The 23,660-nt window shown below is 36.4% G+C and overlaps 1 protein-coding gene across 5 annotated transcripts in view; it reads right to left on the bottom strand.

The window, feature by feature from the left end:
- Positions 1-135: 135 nt before the first annotated feature.
- The window catches only part of ZNF451 (zinc finger protein 451), an 86,366-nt gene continuing 62,841 nt past the window's right edge, over positions 136-23,660 (bottom strand). For 2 of the 5 annotated variants that reach the window (XM_082414290.1, XM_082414291.1), the window contains 2 exons: positions 16,546-16,614; positions 136-2,243 (listed from right to left, as the gene is read on the bottom strand). In XM_082414290.1, coding sequence (XP_082270416.1) covers positions 2,197-2,243; positions 16,546-16,614 — 116 coding nt within the window. In that variant the 3' untranslated portion in view covers positions 136-2,196. Of the gene's footprint in view, positions 2,244-3,258; positions 3,356-16,545; positions 16,615-20,527; positions 20,609-23,660 lie in introns of all 5 variants that reach the window. The other 3 variants (XR_014251097.1, XR_014251096.1, XR_014251098.1) reach the window with 3 other exon arrangements.

Genomic DNA, 23,660 nt, shown 5'->3' with positions numbered 1-23,660 from the left:
AACGGTGTCCAGAGCAGTCCCTGTACCTTGTTCTTGGGAGAGGCCAGAGTGGAGGGCCAGGTCGTCAGGGGGACAAGGAGTAGGAGAAAGGGCTGGTCTGGTAGGATACCAAGCATCCAAAAAGAAAAAAAAAGCTTCTTAACCGAGATATTTTTATTTAAGACAATCAATGATACCACCAACCAGATACTATCAGTACATTATCTACATATCCTTTTTAAAATAAACATTAGGTTATCCATCATTGCTTCGACAAAAGTTGTTATTCAGGTATAAAAATAAGGAATCACAACAAAAACTTTTTAAAAGAAAAAAAATCACAATAAAATAAAAAATGAATAAAAACAAACAGGCAAGCATCATTGTCAATGTTAGAAACATTTACTCTTGATAATATTCCCCATAACTTTCTGTAACATCCAGACTACCTCTCCTCCTTGTGTCTAAATTAAGTTCAAATTATGAAGTAATTTAAAAGTGGTTTTTAATTGCTTAATAAGTAGAAATAGAATCAGTGACAATTATTAATTAAAACATTAGACAACACAGTTACCTTATTTAAAGGATCATGATGAATTATCCCTTTCCCCTCATATGAAAAGCCTCGGTTACTCTTGACCATAGACACCACACAAGCGTCCTAATAGAACACAGGCTGCATCCCACCTGTGTGTGGCACCTCCCCTACATCTGCTGGACCGCTCTTCTTTCTGACACCCTTTCTGCTCCTCACTACTGAGCAAGCTCCGGCAGATGTCTTTAAGGTAGGGCTCCATGACTACCACCCAACGCCTTAACTACTCTAACAAACAAATTAAAAATACTTTGGAAAAATGACTAGTACATTCTCAAGCTATGATGTGTACTTAAAAAAAAAAAAATGCAAGCAGGTAGGACAGAACTGACAGCTTAAGAAATAAAAACACAAATTGGTTTCCAATGTGGATTGAAAAGACTATATAATAATAATAATAAAAAAACAGTAATACTATTTCACACTAAACTATCTAGTTGCAGAGAAAGACCAAAGTTCTAGCCATGATATATTTTTTTTTTCTGTCTTAAAGAAAAATATATATTTACAGAAAATTTTAAGTTTGGTAAGTAATTACTACTCGAAATTTTTAGGGATGACGTTTCTGGGTCAAATAACATGAAGCATATACACAAAGATTGTACGACAAGCCCCTTCTTAGTCTCCTAATTAGGTAACGTTTTTTATTATTCACAATGTGGCCTCAACATTTAAAAATTAAGTATTTAATACCAACTGTAGGAAACTGACATTTTAAGGAATAACTAAAATGAAGATACCTCCATATGAAATAAAAATTTTAAAGGGTTAAGGAAGATTACTCCTGAGTAGACTTTCAACGTTATTTTCTGAAGAATACTATGTTTACACAAATATATATATAAAAGGACTAATATTATTAAAAATATGCCTAATTCTATGCAAATATTTTTTACATCATTCCCTTTAAACAGTAGATAATACAAGTCACATAAAAGTCTAAGCAGGTAAAAGGAATGGCAAAAGTTTCTTTCTACTACTTTCAAAGAAAATTTTTTTTTTATTCCAGCAATATGCAGCTCTAATTAAAGCAGGGATATACATATGAGTGAAACCCACAAAGAACACTGCTGATAAAATTTTTCATCTCTTTCCATGATCAGTTTCCATTACTCTCTCCCAATAATCATAAACAAAGATCTCAAAGATATTATATATTAGTGCCGCATGAGAAGTAGAATTTACAGAAAAAGTGAGCTATGACAGCTTTATTTATATTCATTTTCACTCCTAAAAAAATAAACTAGAATCATCTGTACAGTACAAATAAAATTAAAGAACCAATTCTATTTGGGAAACATATAAACAATAGTCAAGGGCTTTTCTAATTTTTAATTCTTGTAACGTAAATATATGAATTCAAAGTTAACTGGGAAACATGACACCTATATTAGAATACATGATTTGTATTTGCATTAACATGTATTTTATTCCTCTATACATATTTGCAAAATAGCACAAAAATACAAAGCAATATCAGATTTTGAACATATGAAAGCAAAAAAAAGTTTTCAAATACATTTGTACTAGTAGATTTCTGATCTCCTTTAGAAAACAAACTCAAGAATTCATTATCCTGAGTCTCTTCAAGGCCACTTGATGTTGTGTGGTAATATCTTTAATTACATTTCCTCAAGACTTCTTCTAATCGCTTCTTCTAATTCCACATCTGCATTAAAAAACATAGAATTTTGATATTTAGGGCAGAAAACTAATAAAGATGTGCTTTATGTAAGTCTCATCAACTACATCTGTATTTTCAGGAAGGAAAGGAAATACAAATTGGAAAAACTGAGGGTAACTTGGCAGTTTCTTCATCATAAAATAAGACTATTTTGAAATATGAGAATCTGGATATAATCTCAAACTGAATTATAATATATCTGAGCTTAATTATGCTAAGAAACTTGTAAGTAATTTCCATTTAGGGATGTAGAAAGTCAACAAACTTCTAGAATCACTAACAGGTAATCACCAGACTCAACGTGGAAAATGAGTATGTATTTCCAAAAAGATTTGAGGTAATGCATATAAGACTTAAAGCAGAAATAGAAAGCCAAAACCATGAAATGGCAAAATCTCAAAGGCTATTAAAATTTTAGTTTTAAGCTTTCTAGTATCTAAGGCAAAGAGTCAAACTCACGGCTATATAATGTCCTCTGAGAAGCATATACACATATGCACTCACTGAACAAGTATTTATTGAATGCCCACTGTATACCAGGCACAGAATACAACGGTGAACAAGACTGATATTCTTGTGTTCACAGGTCTTTTTCTCCATTTCCCAAGAATGATGCTAAGGTCTATGAGGGTGGAACTAGGTGTCAGTTTCTTGGCCTTCAGTAGCTTCTCACACCAGATTTATCTCATCCTGTCCAGTCCACAGTCTCCCAGAGCCTACTTGGTTCACAGACACAGGTAATTCTTCTAAGATATAGCTGCATCTTCCTCTGAGCTGGGGCACTAGTGTTATATAGTTGGCAATTTAAAACACTACAAGCTACTCTACACTGTATTAAGTTAAAGCTAGATTCTGGGTCAGTGAGTTGCCCTAAGATGAATTCAAAGGGATGAAGAAATACGCAGAAAAGCCAAGATGCTCTTAGCGAAGAAGAAAAAGGTGACAAGATTTATTTTTATGAAAACTTATAACAAAGTTACAGTAATTAAGAGTGTGGTACCAGTGTAAGGACAGATGAACACATCAAAGGAACAGCATAGACAGCTCAGAAACAGACTCATGCATCTATGGAAACTTGATTGATGACAAAGGTAGTACTGCAGAAAGGTGGGGAAAGATGATATTCTTAACAAATGGTCAATTGGTAGGCCATATGGAAAACAAAATAAAATTTACCTCTACCTTATGGAATATACAAAAACACATTTCAGATTTACTGTATATTTACTATATAATCGTGAAAGGCAAAACAACAAAGCTTCTAGAAGATAACACATGGGAATATCTTCATGACCTTAGTGTAGGGAAAGATTAATTAAATAGGATTCAAAAAACATTATGAAAAAGAATCGTACTTTGGAATGTATTAAAATTACTTTTATCCATCAAAAGCACCATTAAGTGAGTAAAAAGACAAGACATAGTGTGAGAGAAAATATTTGCAATACATGGATCTTGCTTGTACCCAGAAAGAACTAAAAGATTTTCAACCTAGAAAAATCAGTAAAAAGATCATCCAGGGCTTCCCTGGTGGCGCAGTGGTTAAGAATCCGCCTGCCAATGCAGCGGACATGGGTTCGAGCCCTGGTCCGGGAAGATCCCACATGCCGCGGAGCAACTAAGCCCATGAGCCACAACTACTGAGCCTGCGCTCTAGAGCCTGTGCTCAGCAACAAGAGAAGCCACCACAATGAGAAGCCCGTGCACTGCAACAAAGAGTAGCCCCAGCTCACCACAACTAGAGAAAGCCTGCGCACAGCAACGAAGACACAACACAGCCAAAAAATAAATAAATTTAAAAAAAAAAAAAAATCATCCAAAAGAAAACTGTCAAGAAATCTGGAAAGGCACTGGCAAAAGATGTGAAAATGGTCAATAAACATTACTCTTCAGAAAAATGTAAACTCAAACCACAAAGAAATGACCATCACTAGCTAAAATTAAAAAGGCCAATAATTGAATGATTAGTGAAGATGTATCAGTAGATCAACAGGAACTCACATTCAGTACTGGAAAGAAATTGGAACAACCACTTTGGAAAAAAAACTTGGCATAACCTACTAAAGCTGAATGTCAGCAAGTCCCCGCCTCAGTATACACACCCAGAAGTGTGGGAATTACTTGTAACAGGCAACCAAATGTCTATAAATAATACATGAGTTGTGATATATGTGTAAAGTTATTATAGAGGTATTGGAAATGAACCAAAGCTATATGCTAACAATCAGATGAATCTGTAAAACAATGTTGACTGAAGGCATGCAGACCCAAAAGAATATAGACTATGCCTGTGCTGTCCAGTATGATGGCCACTGACTATATGTGGCTATTTGTATTTTAATTAATTAAAATTAAATGAGGGGGATGGTTCTAGGGTACTAGTTGTTATGGGTTGAATTGTGCCCCCCCCCCCAAAAAGATATGTCCTTACCCCTGGTACCTATGAATGTGACCTAATTTGGAAATAGGGTCTTTGTGGGTGTAAATAAGTTAAGATGAGGTCGCTAGGGTGAGCCCTAATTCAATATGACTGGTGTCCTTATTGGAAGAAAATGCTATGTGAAGATAGACACATAGGTAGAAGATGGCTCCATGATGATGGAGGCAGATTAGAGGGATGGATGCATCTAAAAGCCAAGGAATGCCTACAATTGCCATTAACAATCAGAAGCTGTGTGTGGGACAACGACCCTACCAACAGCTTGACCTTAGATGTCTAAACTTGAGAACTGTCAGACAATTTCTGTTGTTTTAAGCCACCTAGTTTGTAGTACTTAGTTGAGGAGCCCTAGGAAATTAATACACTGGCAATATTCTGTTTTTTTTTAACCTGAAAGATGGTCACCTGCTTTGTGAGATGTTTGTACAATTTTTGTGTGCATTACATACACATTTACACACACAGAGAACCAAAATTCTGGAGAATACCAGCATATAAGTTGGGGGAAAGGATCAGAGTTGAAGTGTTCCAGAGTCCTTTTACATTGCATAGAGGTAGACAACATGTACCTGTACTTTAGTCTTTAAGTTATATATTAAAAATGTGGTAAAATGCCAAGGTGACCACAAAAAGAATAGAAACACGAATTTTGGGGCCAACCCATACATAGCTTATAAAACAATTTGAAAAAACAAAAAGAGGAAGCTAAGAATGAAATAGCAAGAGTAAATACAAAAATATTAATATCTGCAATGAACTTATATGAATTAAACTTGCCAGTTAAAAGACTGGATAAAAACAAAACCAATTTCTAAATGGTTCCACTTCTAATAATAGTGGAGTAGCTTATATTGGATTAACTCTTCAATAGATAACAATTATAAAGTATTTTAAGGCACTGAAGAGCAACAAAAATCAGGTACGAACAGGACAAAAGTTGATCACTGAAAGAAGTGAATTGCATGGGGTTAAATTTGCAGCTTTATGGTTTTGTTTTGGTTTATTTTTTGCCTTACGGCATGCCTCAATCCTTGTGAAACAAAATGGCAGAACTTCACCCAGAAAGCCAACCTCTTTGTGGCTTGAGGAGTCAAAGACAGAGTCTGAGTCTGACAGAGAAGCTGGAAAGTGGAGTTGGTGGCAGGAGGGGGGCGGGGACGGGGGAAGCGGGGGTAGGACAAGAGAAAGAAGAGCTCCCAGCAGAAGTGAGAAAGTAACAGAAGAGGATCCTACAAATCCTTGGTTGACTTGTGTGTGCTTACACAGGACAGGAGCCAAGATTCTCAGTGAAAAGCAACAGTTGGAAAGCTAAAAGAAGCAAGCAACTGTAGCTGTCGCCTGCTGTGGAGGAGGCAGAGTTTGGAGTTTGAGTCTAGCAAGTTAACTACCTACAAGGGGAAAAAAACAACTAACGTTCCTCAGGTAAAGTTAACAGAATTCAGAGAATCTATAACTTACATCCACAAACATCCAGTATACATCAAAAATCACTTGACTTGTGGGACTTCCCTGGTGGTGCAGTGGTTAAGACACTGTGTTCCCAATGCAGGGGGCCCAGGTTCGAGCCCTGGTCCGGGAACTAGATCCCACATGCATGCCGCAACTGGAGCCGGCGAGCCGCAACTAAGGAGCCCGCCTGTGCAACTAAGACCTGACACAACCAATTAAATAAATAAATATTTTTTAAAAAAGAGCTTTCCCATGTATTAGCTTATTCAAAAAAAAAAAAAAATCACTTGACTTGCAAAGAAACAAGAAATGTGACCCACAGTCATGAGGAAGAGCAGTCAAAAGAAACTAACCCCCAAGATAATCAAGCCATTGGAATTAGCAGAAAAGGGATTTTAGAAAAGTTATAAATATTTTCAAGGATTTAAGGTTGAGTGGATAGGAAATCTCAACAGAGAAATGAAAACTATTACAAAAAAAAAACTAAGTGGAAATTCTAGAACTGAGAAATACAGTATTTGAAATGGAAAATTTACTAGGTCAGCTTAACACTGGAGGTGTTAGAAGGTTGAACAATAAACTTGAAGTCTGAACAATAGGAATTATCAAATATGAAGAACAGAGAGAAAAAAACTGGAAGAAAATGAACAAACCTGTGGATAAATTTAAGCTAACATATGTATAACTGGAGTTCCAAAAGAAAAGAAGAGAGACAGAGAGTGGGGCAAAAAATTATGAAGAAATAATTGGGAGAACCTATAAACTTACAGATACAAGAAGCTAAGAAAACTCCAAGTAGGCTACAAAGACAACCACATCTAGGGCCATTATCAAAAACTGCTAAAATCCAAGGACAAAGAGGAAATATTAAGAGCAACAAGAGAAAAAAAAATGACACTTTACATATTAGGGAACAATAATACAAATTATAGTCACTTGTCATGACAAACAATGGAGGCCACATGATAAGACAATGGAATAACATCTTTAAAGTGCTGAAGGGAAAAAATACTAGTCAACCAGAATTCTAAAGCCAGAGAAAATATCCTTCAAAATTAAAGGGAAAATAAAGATATTTTCATATAGATGAAAACAGAATATTCAACACTAGCAAAACTGCATTGTATAAAATAGAAAGGAAGTTATTTAGGCTGAAGAAAAATGACATCGGATGGAAACTGTAATCTACTGGAAAGAATGAAGGTCATTTGAAATGGTGACTATGTAAATATAAAAGAATATATATTTCTTCTCTTTCTTTAAAACTCACAGCACTGTTTAAAGCAAAAAATAACATTTTCTTGTAGAACTTATAACAAAAGCAAAAAAATATATATTGCAACCTTTAGAGCAACCATAAAAATTAAAGAGCTAAAACATCAATAGGTATATTAAAATAGTAACCATTAAATAAATATAATGGAGTAAAATATAGATAATATAATAATCCAAAAGAAGGCAAGAAAGGGGGAACTAAGAGGTAAAAGAGGGAACAAAAAGAAAATAAAATGGCAGAGAGGAATCCAATCATGTGAGAAATTACATTAAATGTTAATGGACTAAACAACTATTAAAAAGTAGAGGTTGTTAGAGTAAATCAAAAAGTAAGATTGAACTTTATGGTGTCTATAAGAGATGTAGTTTCAAAATAAAGACATAAATAGATTGAAAGTAAAAGGATGGAAAAATATATTCCGTGAAAACATTAAGCATAAGAAAGCTTGAGTAGCTATATTAATATCAGAAAAAAAGATTTCATGATAAAAGGTATTACCAGAGATAAAGAACATTTCATAATATCATAATGATAAACAGGTCATTTCATTAGGAAGACACATCAGAAATGTATATGCAACTAAAAACAGAACTCGAAAATACAAAACTATAAAATGATGGAACTAAAGAGAAAAAATAAATCTACAATCATTGATGAAGAAGTTCACTGTTCCTACTGTAGTAACTGAGAGATCAACTAGATAAAAAAAAAATCAAAGTAGATCTGATATTATCAACCACCTTGACCTAATTGACATGTATAAAATACTTTACTTAGTAAACACAGAAAATACATTCTTTTCAAGTGCGTATGGAATGTTCACCAAGACAGCCCAGATGTTGGGCCATAAAAGTCTCAATAAATTTCAAAAGATTTAAATTTCACAGAGTATACTCTCTTACCACAACAAAATTAAATTAGGAATGAAAAATAAGACATTCAAATATTTGGAAATTAAACAATATACTTCTAAAGAGCCAAGAGATCAAAGGAGAAAATATAAGGAAAATCAGAAAATATTTTAAACTGATAGCAAAAATACAATATGAAAAGGTGTGGAACACGGCAATAAGTAGAGAATTAACAAACTACAGTCTGTGGGCCAAATCCAGTCCACTAGCAATTTTTGTAAATAAAGTTTTATTGGATACATCCACACTCATTTATGTATTGTTTAGGACTGTTTTCGTGCTGTAATAGCAGAGTTGAGTAATTGTAACAGACACCACAAAGCCTAAAATGTTTACTATCTGGTATTTTACAGGAAAAGCTTGTTCACCCTGGTTTAGAGGGAAATAAACACCTTTAAATGTTTACATTAGAAAACAAGAAAAAATTTAAGTCAACAATCTAAGTGTCACATTAAGAAGCTATAAAAGATGAGAAAATTAAACCCAAAGTAGAAGAAAGGAAATAATAAAGAGCAGAAATCAGTGAAATGGAAAGCAGACCAAAAAGAGAAATTACCAACTAAAAAAAGTTCATTCCTTGAAAAGACCAAATAAACAGATAAACTTCTAGTTAGTGATCAAAAAAGAGAGAAAACAAAAATTACCAATATCAGGAAAAAATGAGAAGATATCACCAGAGATCCTACAGAAATAAAAAAATATGTAATAAAGGAATATTATTATGAACAACTTTACATTGGTACATTTGACAATCTAGGTAAAATGGACAAATTTCTTGAAAAACACTATTCTCGAACACTAACACAAAATGAAACAAAATCTACCTATAAATATATTAAAGAAAGTAAAGTTATTATTTTTTAAAATTTTTTATTTATTTATTTAATATCTTTATTTGGAGTATAATTGCTTTACAATGTTGTGTTAGTTTCTGCTGTACAACAAAGTGAATCAGCTACATGTATACCTATAGCCCCATATCCCCTCCCTCTTGAGCCTCCCTCCCACCCTCCCTATCCCACCTCTCTAGGTCATCACAAAGCATCAAGCTGATCTCCCTGTGCTATGCAGCAGCTTCCCACTAGCCATCCATTTTACATTTGGTACTGTATATATGTCAATGCTACTCTCACTTCGTCCCAGCTTCCCCTTCCCACCCTGTGTCCTCAAGTCCATTCTCTCTGTTTGTGTCTTTATTTCTGCCTTGCCACTAGGTTCATCAGTACTGTTTTCTTAGATTCCATATATGTGTGTTAGCATATGGTATTTGTTTTTCTCTTTCTGACTTACTTCACTCTGTATGACAGACTCTAGGTCCATCTATCTCATTACAAATAACTCAATTTCATTCCTTTTAAGCGCTGAGTAATATTCCATTGTGTATATGTGCCACATCTTCTTTATCCATTCATCTGTTGATGGACACTTAGGTTGCTTCCATGTCCTGGCTACTGTAAATAGTACTGCAATGAACACTGTGGTACATGTATCTTTTTGAATTATGGTTTTCTCAGGGTATATGTCCAGTAGTGGGATTGCTGGGTCATATGGTAGTTCTATTTTTAGTTTTTTAAGGAAACTCCATACTGTTCTCCATAGTGGCTGTATCCATTCACATTCCCACCAACAGTGCAGGAGGGTTCCCTTTTCTCCACACCTTCTCCAGCATTTGTTGTTTGTAGATTTTTTTGATGATGGCCATTCTGACCGGTGTGAGGTGATACCTCATTGCATTTTTAAAAAATAAATTTATTTTATTTTGGCTGCATTGGGTCTTTGTTGCTGCATGCAGGCTTCCTCTAGTTGCAGCGAGTGGGGGCTACTCTTCGTTGCGGTGCACGGGCTTCTCATCGCGGTGGCTTCTCTTTTGTGGAGCACGGGCTCTAGACACACGGGCTTCAGTAGGTGAGGCTTGCAGGCTCTAGAGCGCAGGCTCAGTAGTTGTGGTGCACAGGCTTAGTTGCTCTGCAACATGTAGGATCTTCCCGGACCAGGGCTCAAACCCATGTCCCCTGCATTGGGAGGCAGATTCTTAACCATTGCACCACCAGGGAAGTCCCTCATTGTGGTTTTAATTTGAATTTCTCTAATGATTAGTGGTGCTGAGCATCTTTTCACGTGTTTGTTGGCAATCTGTATGTCTTCTTTGGAGAAATGTCTGTTTAGGTCTTCCGCCCATTTTTGGATTGGGATGTTTGATTTTTTGATATTGAGCTTCATGAGTTGCTTGTATATTTTGGAGATTAATTCTTTGTTGGTTGCTTCATTTGCAAATATTTTCTCCCATTCTGAGGGTTGTCTTTTCATCTTATTTATGGTTTCCTTTGTTGTGCAAAAGCTGTTAAGTTTCATTAGGTCCCATTTGTTTATTTTTGATTTTACTTCCATTACTCTAGGAGGTGGGCCAAAAAAGATCTTGCTGTGATTTATGTCATAGAGTGTTCTGCCTATGTGTTCCTCTAAGAGTTTTAAAAATATGGAACGCTTCACGAATCTGCATGTTACCCTTGCACAGGGGCCATGCTAATCTTCTCTGTATTGTTCCAATTTTAGTATATGTGCTGCCGAAGTGAGCACAGTAAATTTATTATTAAAAGACTCCCCAGAAAGAAAACTCCAGGCCCAAATAGTTTTACCAGTGAATTCTCTGAAACATTTAAAGAAGAAATAAAATTGGTCTTAGAGCGAATATACAACAAAATGGTGGAGTAGGCAGCTCCAAACACCCATCCTTCCACAGAAACACTGAAACACAAGCAGAAACTGTCAGAAACGACTTTGTCAGAAGTCTGGAAAATATTCAAAGGTTCACAGCAACCAAGCAAACACTGAATCAAGAAAAAGACAAATAAAAGCAGTAGGAAAGCCTCATGGTATTTTCACTTGCCCTTTCCTCACCACCTCCCTGTGCCTCCGCAGCAGTCTCGAAGATGGCAGCCCATACTCCTAGTGTGGGACCCTGGTCCCTGGTTCCAAACAGAGCAGAGCAGAACTCACAAATTATTGTGTTTGTTCTAATCTATCTGGGGGCTACCTGAAGGACCAAAACAAGGCATTCATCTCTATTTTACGAAGCTCAGAACCCACTCAGGGCAGAAAAGCAGGCTGCATTGCTCAGAAACACTGGAAGACAAAAAGTCCACAGCCTGGGGTAAAAGATTATGGTTGAGACATACAATAGAACACTTAATATCTGAGAGGAAAAGCCATGAAGAGAATTTCCTTGGGAAATCAGGGCATTCAAAAGCACCTATGTGTATTGGGGAATTTAGAAACCAGGCACAGCCCCAGGACAGGATGCATGCTCAGAAAATACCTCAGAAGACACCAAGCCTTCACCACTGGCTGATCTGTAGGCTCAGTGCAAGCCTGGCTAAATGTTGAAGGGGCCTAGCACACAGCCAATCTGCAAAACCAGAGAGAGGTTGTTTTTTGTTTTGTTTTGTTTTTTTTAGCTTCTGGTATTCAAGAAAATCTCTGTTAAAACATTAATTGAACAAAAGCTTAAAGGAACAGAGACTTCAATGACCAGATGTGAAAAGGAATACAGTTATTGCAAAAATGGTTTGGAAAAGTAACTAAACAAATGGACAACTGCAGCCTTTGACAATCACGAACAGCAAACTCTGGGGAAGAGATAGAATCTGATTTCCAGAGGTACTACATTATAATATTTGCACATCCAATTTTCAATAACAACAAAAACACACAGATAATACAAAGAAACAGGAAAGTATGGCCCATTCAAAGTGAAAAAAATTGAGTCAAATTGTCCCTGAGGACACCAAGACATTGAATTTACTAAACAAAGACTTTAATCCAACTGTCTTACATACGTTCTAGGAGCTAGAGTAAACCATGGACAAGGAAGTAAAGGAAACCAGTAAAACAATGTATGAATAAAATGAGACTATCATAAAGAGACTGGAATTATGAAAGGCCACCAAATAGAAATTCTGGAGCTGAAAAGTACAACTAAAATGAAAAATTCATTACAGGAGTTTAACAAAATTAAGCAGACAGAAAAAAGAATCAGCAAATTTTAAATGTCCCAAATTTGATGAAAGATATGAACCTACACATCCAAGAAGCCCAACAAACTCCAAACAGGAGAAACTCAAAGAGATCCACACTGAGACAAATTATAGTCAAACTGTCAAAAGCCAAAATCAACAGAAACAGCAAGAGAGAAGCAACTCATCACATGTAAAATTTTTAATAACACTAATAGCTTATTTCTCATCAGAAATCATGGAGACCAGAAAGCAGTGAGATATATTTAAAGTGCTGAAAGAGAAAACAAAAAACAAAAAACAAAAAACAAAACTGTCAAGCAAGAATTCTATATCCAGAAAGAATGGAGAAGAAATGAAGACAAAGCTAAAGGAGTTTGTTACTAGCAGATCTGCCCTGCAAGAAATGCTAAGGGAATCCTTCAGGTTGAACTGAAAGGACATTAGACAGTGACTCAAATCTATATGAAGAAATAAAGAACATTTATGGCAAATATGTCCTTGTTTTTCTTTTATATGGCTAAGTCTATGTTTCTCTTATTCTCTTTTCTCTCTGCCTTAATTTCACTCTCTTTGAAAGAGAGGTAATATGACAAAATAAGAAAGAACCCAGTAATAGGAGTTAGAAGACCTAAATCGAACCATGCTCCAATCATTTGAGACTGTGAATCTGAAGACAAATTACTTAATGCTTGGAAGACTACGTTTTTATGTAAAATAAGGAGAATATTCTGGCTCTCATAAGTTGTTAAGATTAAGAGCAGTTTTGAAAGTATTATATTTTTCATAAGCATTAATTTAAGTGGGGGCTTCCGTGGTGGCGCAGTGGTTGAGAATCTGCCTGCTAATGCAGGGGACACGGGTTCAAGCTCTGGTCTGGGACGATCCCACATGCCGTGGAGCAACTAGGCCTGTGAGCCACAATTACTGAGCCTGCGCGTCTGGAGCCTGTGCTCTGCAACGAGAGAGGCCGTGATAATGAGAGGCCCGCGCACCGCGATGAAGAGTGGCCCCCGCTTGCCGCAAGTAGAGAAAGCCCTCGCACAGAAACGAAGACTCAACACAGCCATAAATAAATAAATAAATAAATAAACCCAAAGTTTAAAAAATAAATAAATAAATAATTGAAGTAAAAACTGAACACACTAGTCTCTTATCCTTTGTTCTTTAAACTGGCCACAGTATAGAGTTTTACTGTTTATGTTATATTATAATATTAATAATTATATTGATGACTGCTATTAATTGAAGGAACTCTAAGGCAAATTGCTGACATTTACAGAAAGATTGTTTTGCATTGGCAACCATCCACATAATGCTGTCTTCTTTCTTTTCCAGGGATTTGAGTCAGAATACCTCTGTTAAGTGTGTATACTTCCAGAGCACACCTTAGATGCAGGTAACAGTGACAAATGATAATGATCAAAATCATAGGGAATTCTCTTGTTAGTGGTTAGGACTCTGCACTTTCACTGCCAAAGGCACAGGTTCAATCCCTGGTTGGGGAACTAAGATCCTGCAAGCTGTGTGGCCAAAAATAAATAAATAAATAAATCACAATAACAGCAGCAGCAACCAATACATACACCGCTTACCATGTGCTAGGCTACTCTAGTAAGGTAGGTATACTAGTATTCCTGAGGAAACTGACACACAGTGAAGTTAAGGGACTTGCACAATATTATATAACTTGTAAGCAGCAGAGCTGAGATAAAATAGGACCTTTATGATTGACTTGGGTAGTTACAATCTGATACTGGTCTACAGAGAACAACAAAGAATGACACAGAAGACCGGAGATAAATCGTGGTGGGGGGAGATGGGGCGACAAGAGAAACTGCCTTTCCTCAAGGCAAAAAAATCACAAGCAAATTGATCCTGCTTTTTGCCACCCATCTGTCAGGCTTTTAAAGTGTTGTGTTGGGAAGGGAAGGAATGAGAAGAGATTTGAGAAGTTATTTATACTTTTTTGAGTTTTGCTATTAGGTCTAGACTAGAACATCACTTTGCTTCCATGGTGCAGGGTCAACAAAATCACCCAATATTCTCCCAGCCAAATGGCCTCTGTCTTAATTTCCTTTATTCAGTTATAGGGAGATGGGTCCTGGTAGCTCTAATATGTTATAAGTTTATTCATTCAACAATCATTTAGTGCTAAACACTGTGCTATGTGTTGTTGAAATAAAGATAAATGAAACATGATCCTACTCCCTGAGGAGCTCATAGTCTGGTGGGGATGAGAGATGCAAACAAAAAAAATGTTTAAATTGGAGGGAGTCTAGGAGTGGTTGTGGGTAGCTCTCTCTAAAAATGGAAGATCTAAGAGGCACTGATCAAACAAAATTGTCTACAAAATTGGTAATTCTATACAGTTCAACCTAAGAGACGATATTTGAGCTAGTTCTTGTTGGGTGAAAAGAAGGGGGAAAGGAAGGTATTAGAGGCAAGTACAGAGGAGGCCACACTCCCTAACTTACAAGTGGAACACTATGTGCTTCTCACACTCATTTTACATAAAGCATCAGGAAATGAAAGAAAACACACACGTACCACCACTTTGATTTTTCTTGAAATTAGAGCATTATATCCTTACTTCCTAGAACAACTAGTTAAAAGTTTGAAGTATCTTTTCTTGAATCCATTAATGGTAATCCTTTTTCCAAACTAAGACATGATAAAGATGTAAAAACTCTCAAAATCTCCCAACCATAAAATGTATTACATAGATAACAAAACACTCGAAATTCTGGTACATATTCATTTATACACATCTCAGATTTCCTGGGTTAGCTAGGAGCCCACAGAACTGTGGAGGTTTCTCAAGTGTGGTTATTTAAAAGTTATAATTTTGTTTGGCATTTTCCATGGGATTAGTCATGGGTAGTAAATGAAGGTTGCAAAGTCTGAACTACTTAGAAGCTCAATGGTGTTTATCTTTTCATGGCCTTGATAAACAACTTAGCTGGCAGTTTTTGTTTAAAACTCACAAAATGTTCTTTCACCTGTTTAACTCATCATTATGTGGCTGCTAAGCACTGAGCCAGACCTTGCAAGACCATGTTGGGAAAACAAGTTGGTCAGAAAACTTGCTTCCAATTAGGCTGTATATTTACTGCCAACTTTGTTTAACCAGTGAATTTTGACTATAAGAGAGAAAGATCAGTCTTCTACTTCACTGAATGGATGAATCAGTTCCACTGCCACACTCAAATTTCCAACCCCAGATAGCACGAAGATCCAGTGTGCTCCTAGTCAGACTAATTGCACTCTAGGAGAGCACAAGGAGACGCGCAGAAGCAAACCAGGTGGCCATTCTGTGTGTGCTTGTTTTGCCACGTTTCCCTCCCTAATTACACATTTCCACTCTCAAATCTCCACCAACAAATACTACACTGGAACTATACTATAACTCCTACTGTCGTCCTTGAATGTCAAAGATGCCAATATAAAAGTTTCAACTACTTTAGTGAAGCTTCAAGTATTTTCCAAAATCTGTTGTTTCATTTCGCCCCAGGGTTATTAAAAAGCACAGTCTGTTATGGAAAAACCACAGTAAAAACTGGACTTATGTCACAACCAAATAGTGGTACAACAAGTAAAGGATCTGATGTGAAGTAATATAAAAAGTTCTCTTTAACCTATGGAAGGAAATACCTTTTCCTTTAAGAGGAGGGAAACATAATTAATTTAAAAGTCCATTAATATTCAGATGTAAGTGCTTGCTTTCATAGTTCTACTGCATAACTTTAATATTCTTAATTTAATACTACCCAAAATAAATAAAAATTAGGACACCAAAATCTTCTCCTATCCCTGGGACAGCAACTTTTTCTGCAAAGGGTCAGAAAATACTTATTTTAGTCTTGGTTGCGGGGTGGGGGAGGATCTATACCATTTGTATCACAACTACTCACCCTTGCTCTTGTGGCATCAAAGCGACAGCACAGACAATACTTATACAACAGAGTGTGGCTGGGCTCCAATAAAACCTTATTTACAAAACCAGGCAGTCGACTGGCTGATTCCTGTTCTAGCCCCTAAATCATCTTACACGAGGAAATGCAAACTATCCTTTAAATGAGAGAACAAATTTTTTTTTTTTTTATACTCAGTGGTAGGAGGGAGTAGGAGGGATGAAGTGAAAGAGGGAGAAATTTTAAAAAAACATACAGATACAGTCAGCAAGGGATTAGGTTACCTTCTGTGGATCTGAATTCTTCTCCCATTGAAGTACTCTTCATACTCAGGTTATCATCACTGTCACATTCTGTAAGGAAGAATCAATAAATGCAAATGTACTTCTGAAAAAGTTATTGTGCCATAATTTATGTATTCTAAGACAATATGACTTTCAATGATTTCTCCCATACCCAAGCTTACTAATTATAATCCATTAGTATTACAGAACTTTCCCTAGAGGTTTGTGTGTTTTTTAATGCTTACCAAATAATATTACTTAAATTGAGAAAAAAATAAAAATGAATGAAATAGGCAATTTGATTTTGGCTCCATATTCAAACAATTATTTGAAAAAGTTCTTTTTGCATGTTGAGGAAATATAAAATCCTAGTATATTTAAAAAACTGTAAATTTTAAAAAGCTAGTATGTTTATTTGGATCTAGCAAATAAACTCCAAAGTTTCATTTGCATGAAATCATCTTTAAAAGATTTTTAATGATGACAGATAAAATTCCCCTGTATTTTGAAAATCATATGCATTAATCTCTATAGAGACCATAGATTTATATTAACAGTGTCTCTGCATGGCACAAACTCACTTGATGCCTTATATGCTTACTGAGAGACCTAAGGCTTTAAAATAATGATATGACTGACCGGGTATTACAAAAGTCACTTAAAATATGAACGTGGTACCATCAGGGACCCAGTATTTGGCTTTTCACTTTAACTACATTTAAATCAATTTCTATCAGAGTGACTGAATCAGGGTTTAAATAACCCTGATTGTGTAGTCAATACAAATCACATGGACATATTTGCTTCTGTGAAAATATATAAAAACTTAAAATATACATTTAAAAATTTATCAATGTATCATTGTTTATAAATAAAAACCACTATATTTCTCTTATATTCCTTTGCTGCAAAAATTTATTACGAGTCACCTTTTGCTATTCCAGCAAAAAAACTATTGCTTTTTCTACAATATGTTATATACACCTACTACTTCAAATATTTCAAGCTGTGTTTTAGCGAAATAAAACATTACATTTACAATTTGAAGAACAAAAAATTTAGTCTTAAAACATTAGGAACAAAGAGAAAATACCCAAGGTTTCTTTTATTACAATTCAAAGTCAAGGCCAGTCAAAAGCAGCATGTGGTAACTGGCCTAAACAATTCATCATGGCAACCAAGACCCAAGGCAAAACTGCAGGTTTGAATCATAAGGTTTAGCTTGACATTAGGTTGTAAAAATTTTTAAAGGTTTCATTTGCCTCAATCAGCCCCATCTGTAGAACAGAGAAAATCATGAATTTTTTCCCCTATTTTTCAGTACCTTGCACAGAATTAACTGTATCATATAGATTTTTAGGATGGTGCCCAAAGCAACAACCCATATAGTCTCATCAACAGGCTGAGCGAGCAGGCAGACAGATGCTTAGAATTAGGTTCAACAACTATTTCACATAGGGCATGCCACTGCTTCAATCACCTACACTTTCACAGCATGGGAGAACTAGTATGTTCAATTTTTAAGATGGCTTAAAAATCTGTATAATTGGTACCAACCATACTTAATGCCTCCATCCCATTCATTCCAAAATGAAGACACAAACCAAACAGACACAACAAAGTCCCAGGGCCGTAAGCCAGACAGCCCAAGGACGGTGTTCAGATTCAACAAAAATCATGTCAAAGCACAGTAAAGTCTGTTTTCAATTTAAATTCACTAATTCATAACAGCCTATGCTGAAGTCCCTCCTTGCATTACCTAAGAAAAAATATTCTAGGAAAGTTCAAACTTTACATAAAACTGGAAGGAAGATGTTTACTGAAGAACTATAAACAACTGAATATACAAAACTGTGTTTTTAAAAACTGTGTTTACATAAAGCAAACAATGTTCTTGAACTAACCTACAAGATATAGGCAAGTTCTATTACATAAACAGATCTTTAAGAGCCCAGAGAATTTTTTTATATAAGCCATGGTGGTGACTAATGAAATAGTAGAAAATGGCAGCTCAGAAATTCAGTCATCAAGAATGTGGTTGGAGTAGGTGCAATAACACAACACTCTGGAAAGTAAAAGCAAACAAACAAACAAAATCTTAAAATGTATGGTCAAGACAGTAAAAACAAGTAGCATAGTTATTTTATTTTACAAAGAGCATACTACAAGCCAGGAGCAATGTCACACGGGGTAAATAAAAATGGTGCTAGCGTGGTCCCTTTAACTCAGCCTGCCCTCACGCTGAGACTGCATTTCTACAGTCTGAAGAAAAGAAAATGGGGCTTCTTGGTTTACTTACAAAAGATCCCAGGGAACTTACAATGATAAGTTGGCTATGCTTGACACATAATCAGCTTACTTTTTAAAGTACCAGAACCCACAATCAAATCTTTTTACCTTCTACAAAAAAAAAAAAAAAAAGCATCTTCCTAAATGTTATTTTTATCTACACACACCCTGCAATGTCGTTAGACTGCAACAGAGCGTCTCATCTTCATTCCTCAAGAACATGGTAAGAGCGAACAATGCACAATGGATTCTCTACATAATAAAATCAGGGCTTTGTGTCAGCGAAAGCCTCAGCCTTCACAGATGATGGCTGTGTGGCCTCAGGCAGCTATTTTAACCTTCCTGGGCCTCTGCTCCCTCATCTATGAAAGGGGGCGATCTAATATATCCTAACTCACAGTGTTGAAAAGAGGATTAAACAACACGCAGAAGTTCTTTGAACATGTTTAAACATCTTCAAACACTACAAATACAAAAAGCAGCTAGCACGGTGGCTGGCACACAGTAGGTCCTCAATCAAGGTTAGTTCCTTTTACTTCTTTAAAACAACATTGAAGTGACAAGTGATATATCTGCATCTTTGAAACATGAGGCTTGAGTTAGAATGAACACATATTTGTGAATAAAATGTGAAAAGCATAAAAGAAGAAAAAGTCTACCTGGCTCCTCTGACTAGGATCACTAGAAAGGATCCATGTATCTTGGCAAATTTTTAAAAAGTGAAAATGAGTACAATATAAAATTGAACTGATGAAGGATAAGTGGCCCAAGGGTGTCAATTCAGGACAGATTAATATTTTTACACATCTCTACAGGGATTTACACATATATCATAGCTGTAATCAAAACGTTGGTGCTGGAACCTAATGCATAGAAGAGTGAGTTTAAAGGGCAAAAACCATGACACATTCAAATCTCAAACTTAGTATAAAGGCTCACCTTGCTAGAGAGGGTAACTGACTTAACCCAACCAAGTCAGAGATCTAACAAAGTAGCAGCAGTAGCACTACTTACCTGTCCTCTCCCTACCAAGCATAGATGTAAGACCTTATGACCAAATGAGTGACATTCATACACGGAGCCAGCAACTTCCCAATACCTCTATTTCTACTGAAATAAGTTATCTCCTGAAAAAACTTTCAATTAACTGAAAAACTGGCAAAAAAGAAAATATAAGATACCATGTGATTATTGATTCTGACAACACTATTCAACAGATTCTTCCTGTTTACATAGGAGTAATAAAACCACTTTATGGTCCTAATAATGGAAAATTTCTGAAAAGTTAGAAAGAAATAAGAGGTTCAAGCTTATATCATTTGTCTATGCTATGGCAGAGATTTTAAAAACGTGAAAAATCATCACACTGCTTATAAAACATGAGAGAACTTCTCACTGTGTGTTACTTGTAAGAGAGTTTGTGGGGTGGCTGGTTGGTAACTAGGAGCCTTGAAAAGACAGATCCCCGAAGCTGTACGTGATATTGTATGTACAGTAAGTCCCCTACATACAAACAAGTTCCGTTCCGAGAGCACGTTCGTTAAGTCCAACAAAATTAGCCTAGGTACCCAACTAACACAATCAGCTATATAATACTGTACTGTAATAGGTTTATAATACTTTTCACACAAATAATACATAAACAACAAACACAAAAAATAAAGAAAGCATTTTTAATCTTACAATACAGTACCTTGAAAAGTACAGTAGTACCAGCTACATCACCGCTGCTTTTACGCTTGCTTCTGGACATCCTGGGCTTGAAATAAAGACACTGTACTACTGTACTCTATACAGTACTGTACAGTAAAGTACACAAAAACACAACCACTTGTAGAGGATGCACGCATGTGACAAGGTACGCCAGACACGTGAACTAACTTACGTGATTGGACATGCGAACGCACGTTTGTATCTTTGAAAGTTTGCAACTTGAAGGTTCATATGTAGGGGACTTACTGTACATGTCCATATGGGGGAAAGAGGTTTGGAAAGCTTTTTTCAGATTCCCAAAAAGGTCCATCAACGCCTACCCCCAAACCACACTGCCTTAAAATAACTGGTTGTCAGATCTGAAGATAGGACACTGGGTTAAGCTAGATGAAAGGAGTTACCCTGGCATTCTCGTGGTAACCAAAACTACACTACAGGCCCAACACGAACTGCAGTATTTGTGGACACTGAGAGATGTTTCTCAGTCCCAATACATATTAAATATCATTTCTTAACAAAGACTATTACTTTACTATTCACAAAGCCATTTATTAGGAAAGGTGAAGGAATAAAGTTACCCAAGAAAGTCACTGTTCTTTGATTTTTCTTATTATAAAGTTTATTAGCAGGCAATTTGATGCCTTTCAGTCTTCCATGAAGAAAAAAATTTGTCTTAAACTGAATCTGAACATACTGTGATTCAGCATAACATTTTTTAAAATTTTAGTTATAAAAGCATCTTTAAATCCAGACCTAAATAAAATATGTGACTTAAAGACTACACTTCTTTGGCCATTTAATTTTAATAATTTTCATTACTTTTAAAATGTAGTGGCTATAGCACATGAAAAGATGCTCAACGTCACTAACCATTAGGGAAATGGAAATCAAAAACAAAATGAGATACCACTTTGCACCCATTAGGATGGCTACTATAAAAACAAACAAAAATCAGAAAATAACAATTGTTGGCAAGGATGCAGAGAAAATGGAACCCTTATGCACTACTGGTGAGAATGTAAAATGGTACAGTCCATGTGGAAAATTAGTATGGAGATTTCTCAAAAAATCAGAAATAGGACTTCCCTGGTGGCGCAGTGGTTAAGAATCCACCTGCCAATGCAGGGGACACGGGTTCGAGCCCTGGTCTGGGAAGATCCCACATGCCACGGAGCAACTAAGCCCGTGAGCCACAACTACTGAGCCTGCGCTCTAGAGCCCACAAGCCACAACTACTGAGCCTGTGTGCCACAACTACTGAAGCCTGCGCGCCTAGAGCCCGTGCACTGCAGCAAGAAAAGCCACCACAGTGAGAAGCCCATGCCCCGCAACAAAGAGTAGACCCCACTCGCCGCAATTAGAGAAAGCCCTTACGCAGCAACGAAGACCCACACAGCCATAAATGAATGAATGAATGAATGAATAAATTAGAAATAGAATTACCACATAATCCAACAATTCCACTTCTGGGTATATACTCATAAGAACTGAAAGGAAGATCTCGAAGAGATGTCTGTACCCCCATGTTCACAACAGCATGATTCACAATAGCTGAAGCATGGACACAACCCAAGTGTCCATCAATGGATAAATGGATAAGCAAAAGGGGGTATATACATACAACGGAGTATTATTCAGCCTTAAAAAGGAAGGACATTTTGACATAGGCTACGACATGGGTGAAACCTGAGGACATTTTGCTCAGTGAAATAAGCCAGTCACAAAAATACAAGGGCTGCATGATTTCACTTACACGACATACTCAGAGTAGTCAAATTCATAGACAGGAAACAGAATGGTGGCTGCCAGGAGCTGGGGGAAGGGGAGTGCAGAGTTGTTGTTTAATGGGTATGGAGTTTCAGTTTTGAAAGATGAAAAGAGTTCTGGGGATGGATGGCGGTGATGGCTGCACAACAATGTAAATGCAGTTAATACCACTCAACTGGAGACTTCAAAATGGTTAAGATGGTAGATCTTATGTATATTTTACTACAATGAAAAAAATGTAAAGAAAAACTAAAAAAATATATAGTGGCTAGGAACCATATTTCCTTTTTACAGTAATAATAATTAATAATAGCTGCTATTTACTGAGCACCTATGCTCTTTCCTATGCTATGCTAGACACTATACATATCACTAATGCTTACAACCTTATAGATATGAAAAGTGAGACTCAGAAAAAGTTGAGTAACTTGCCTGAAATCGCACAGCTAAGAAGCAGCAAAGTCAGTATTCGAATCAAAGACCATGCTCTTCTTTATGCACTGCACGGTCTCTGTATTTCACAAAAATTCAGAATAAAGTATACATGTGTCCCCAAAGAGCAGTAAGTTCAAACAAGCACTGATTACAAATGAATGATTAAAAAAAAATACCTAGAGAATTCTATATTCTGACATAGAGAGAGGTTTGACACTGATGAGTGAAAAAGGAAATTAAAGTATATGTCAAAAAAAAAAAAAAAAGAAAGGCTAGAGCATAAGAGACATTCAAAAAAGAACATCGGTATATAACAATAACCTATACTTTACCTCCAACCCTAGTATACCAATGCAGACCTACTCATATGCAGCTTTCATTCCAAATAAAGTTGAAAGAAAGGCAAATCCATTACAGGTCTCATGTTCTAAATTACAAAAGAAATGCTCCCCAGAGCAGCAGCATAGGAGGAAGAAAAGGGGGTTGGCCTAGGTAGCAAAGGTAAAAATTTAAATATTTTTCAAGATATTAAGTAGATGTTGTTAAGGATAGGGGAAGGGATGGTAAAAGAATGGGAGAAAAAGAGGTTAAAAAAAGCCACAGACACACAGGGCACTCCATTCAATACTCTGTAATGACCTATATGGGAACAGAATTTTAAAAAGAGTGAATAGGGACTTCCCCAGTGGTCCAATGGTAAAGAATCCGCCTTCCAATGTGGGGGACGCAGGTTCAATCCCTGGTCGGGGAACTAAGATTCCACATGTCACGGGGCAACTAAGCCCACGCACCACAACTACTGAGCTTGCGCACCTCAACGAGAGAGCCCACGTGCCACAAACTACAGAGCCCACGCACCCAGGAGCCCATGGGCCACAACTAGAGAGAGAAAACCCGCACGCCACAACTAG

The sequence above is a fragment of the Balaenoptera physalus genome, assembly GCF_965194825.1.
Source record: "Balaenoptera physalus genome assembly, chromosome: 11".
Taxonomy (NCBI): Eukaryota; Metazoa; Chordata; class Mammalia; order Artiodactyla; family Balaenopteridae; genus Balaenoptera; species Balaenoptera physalus.
Note: the sequence above shows the minus strand (reverse complement) of the source record. Positions and strands in the feature narration are given on the sequence as shown.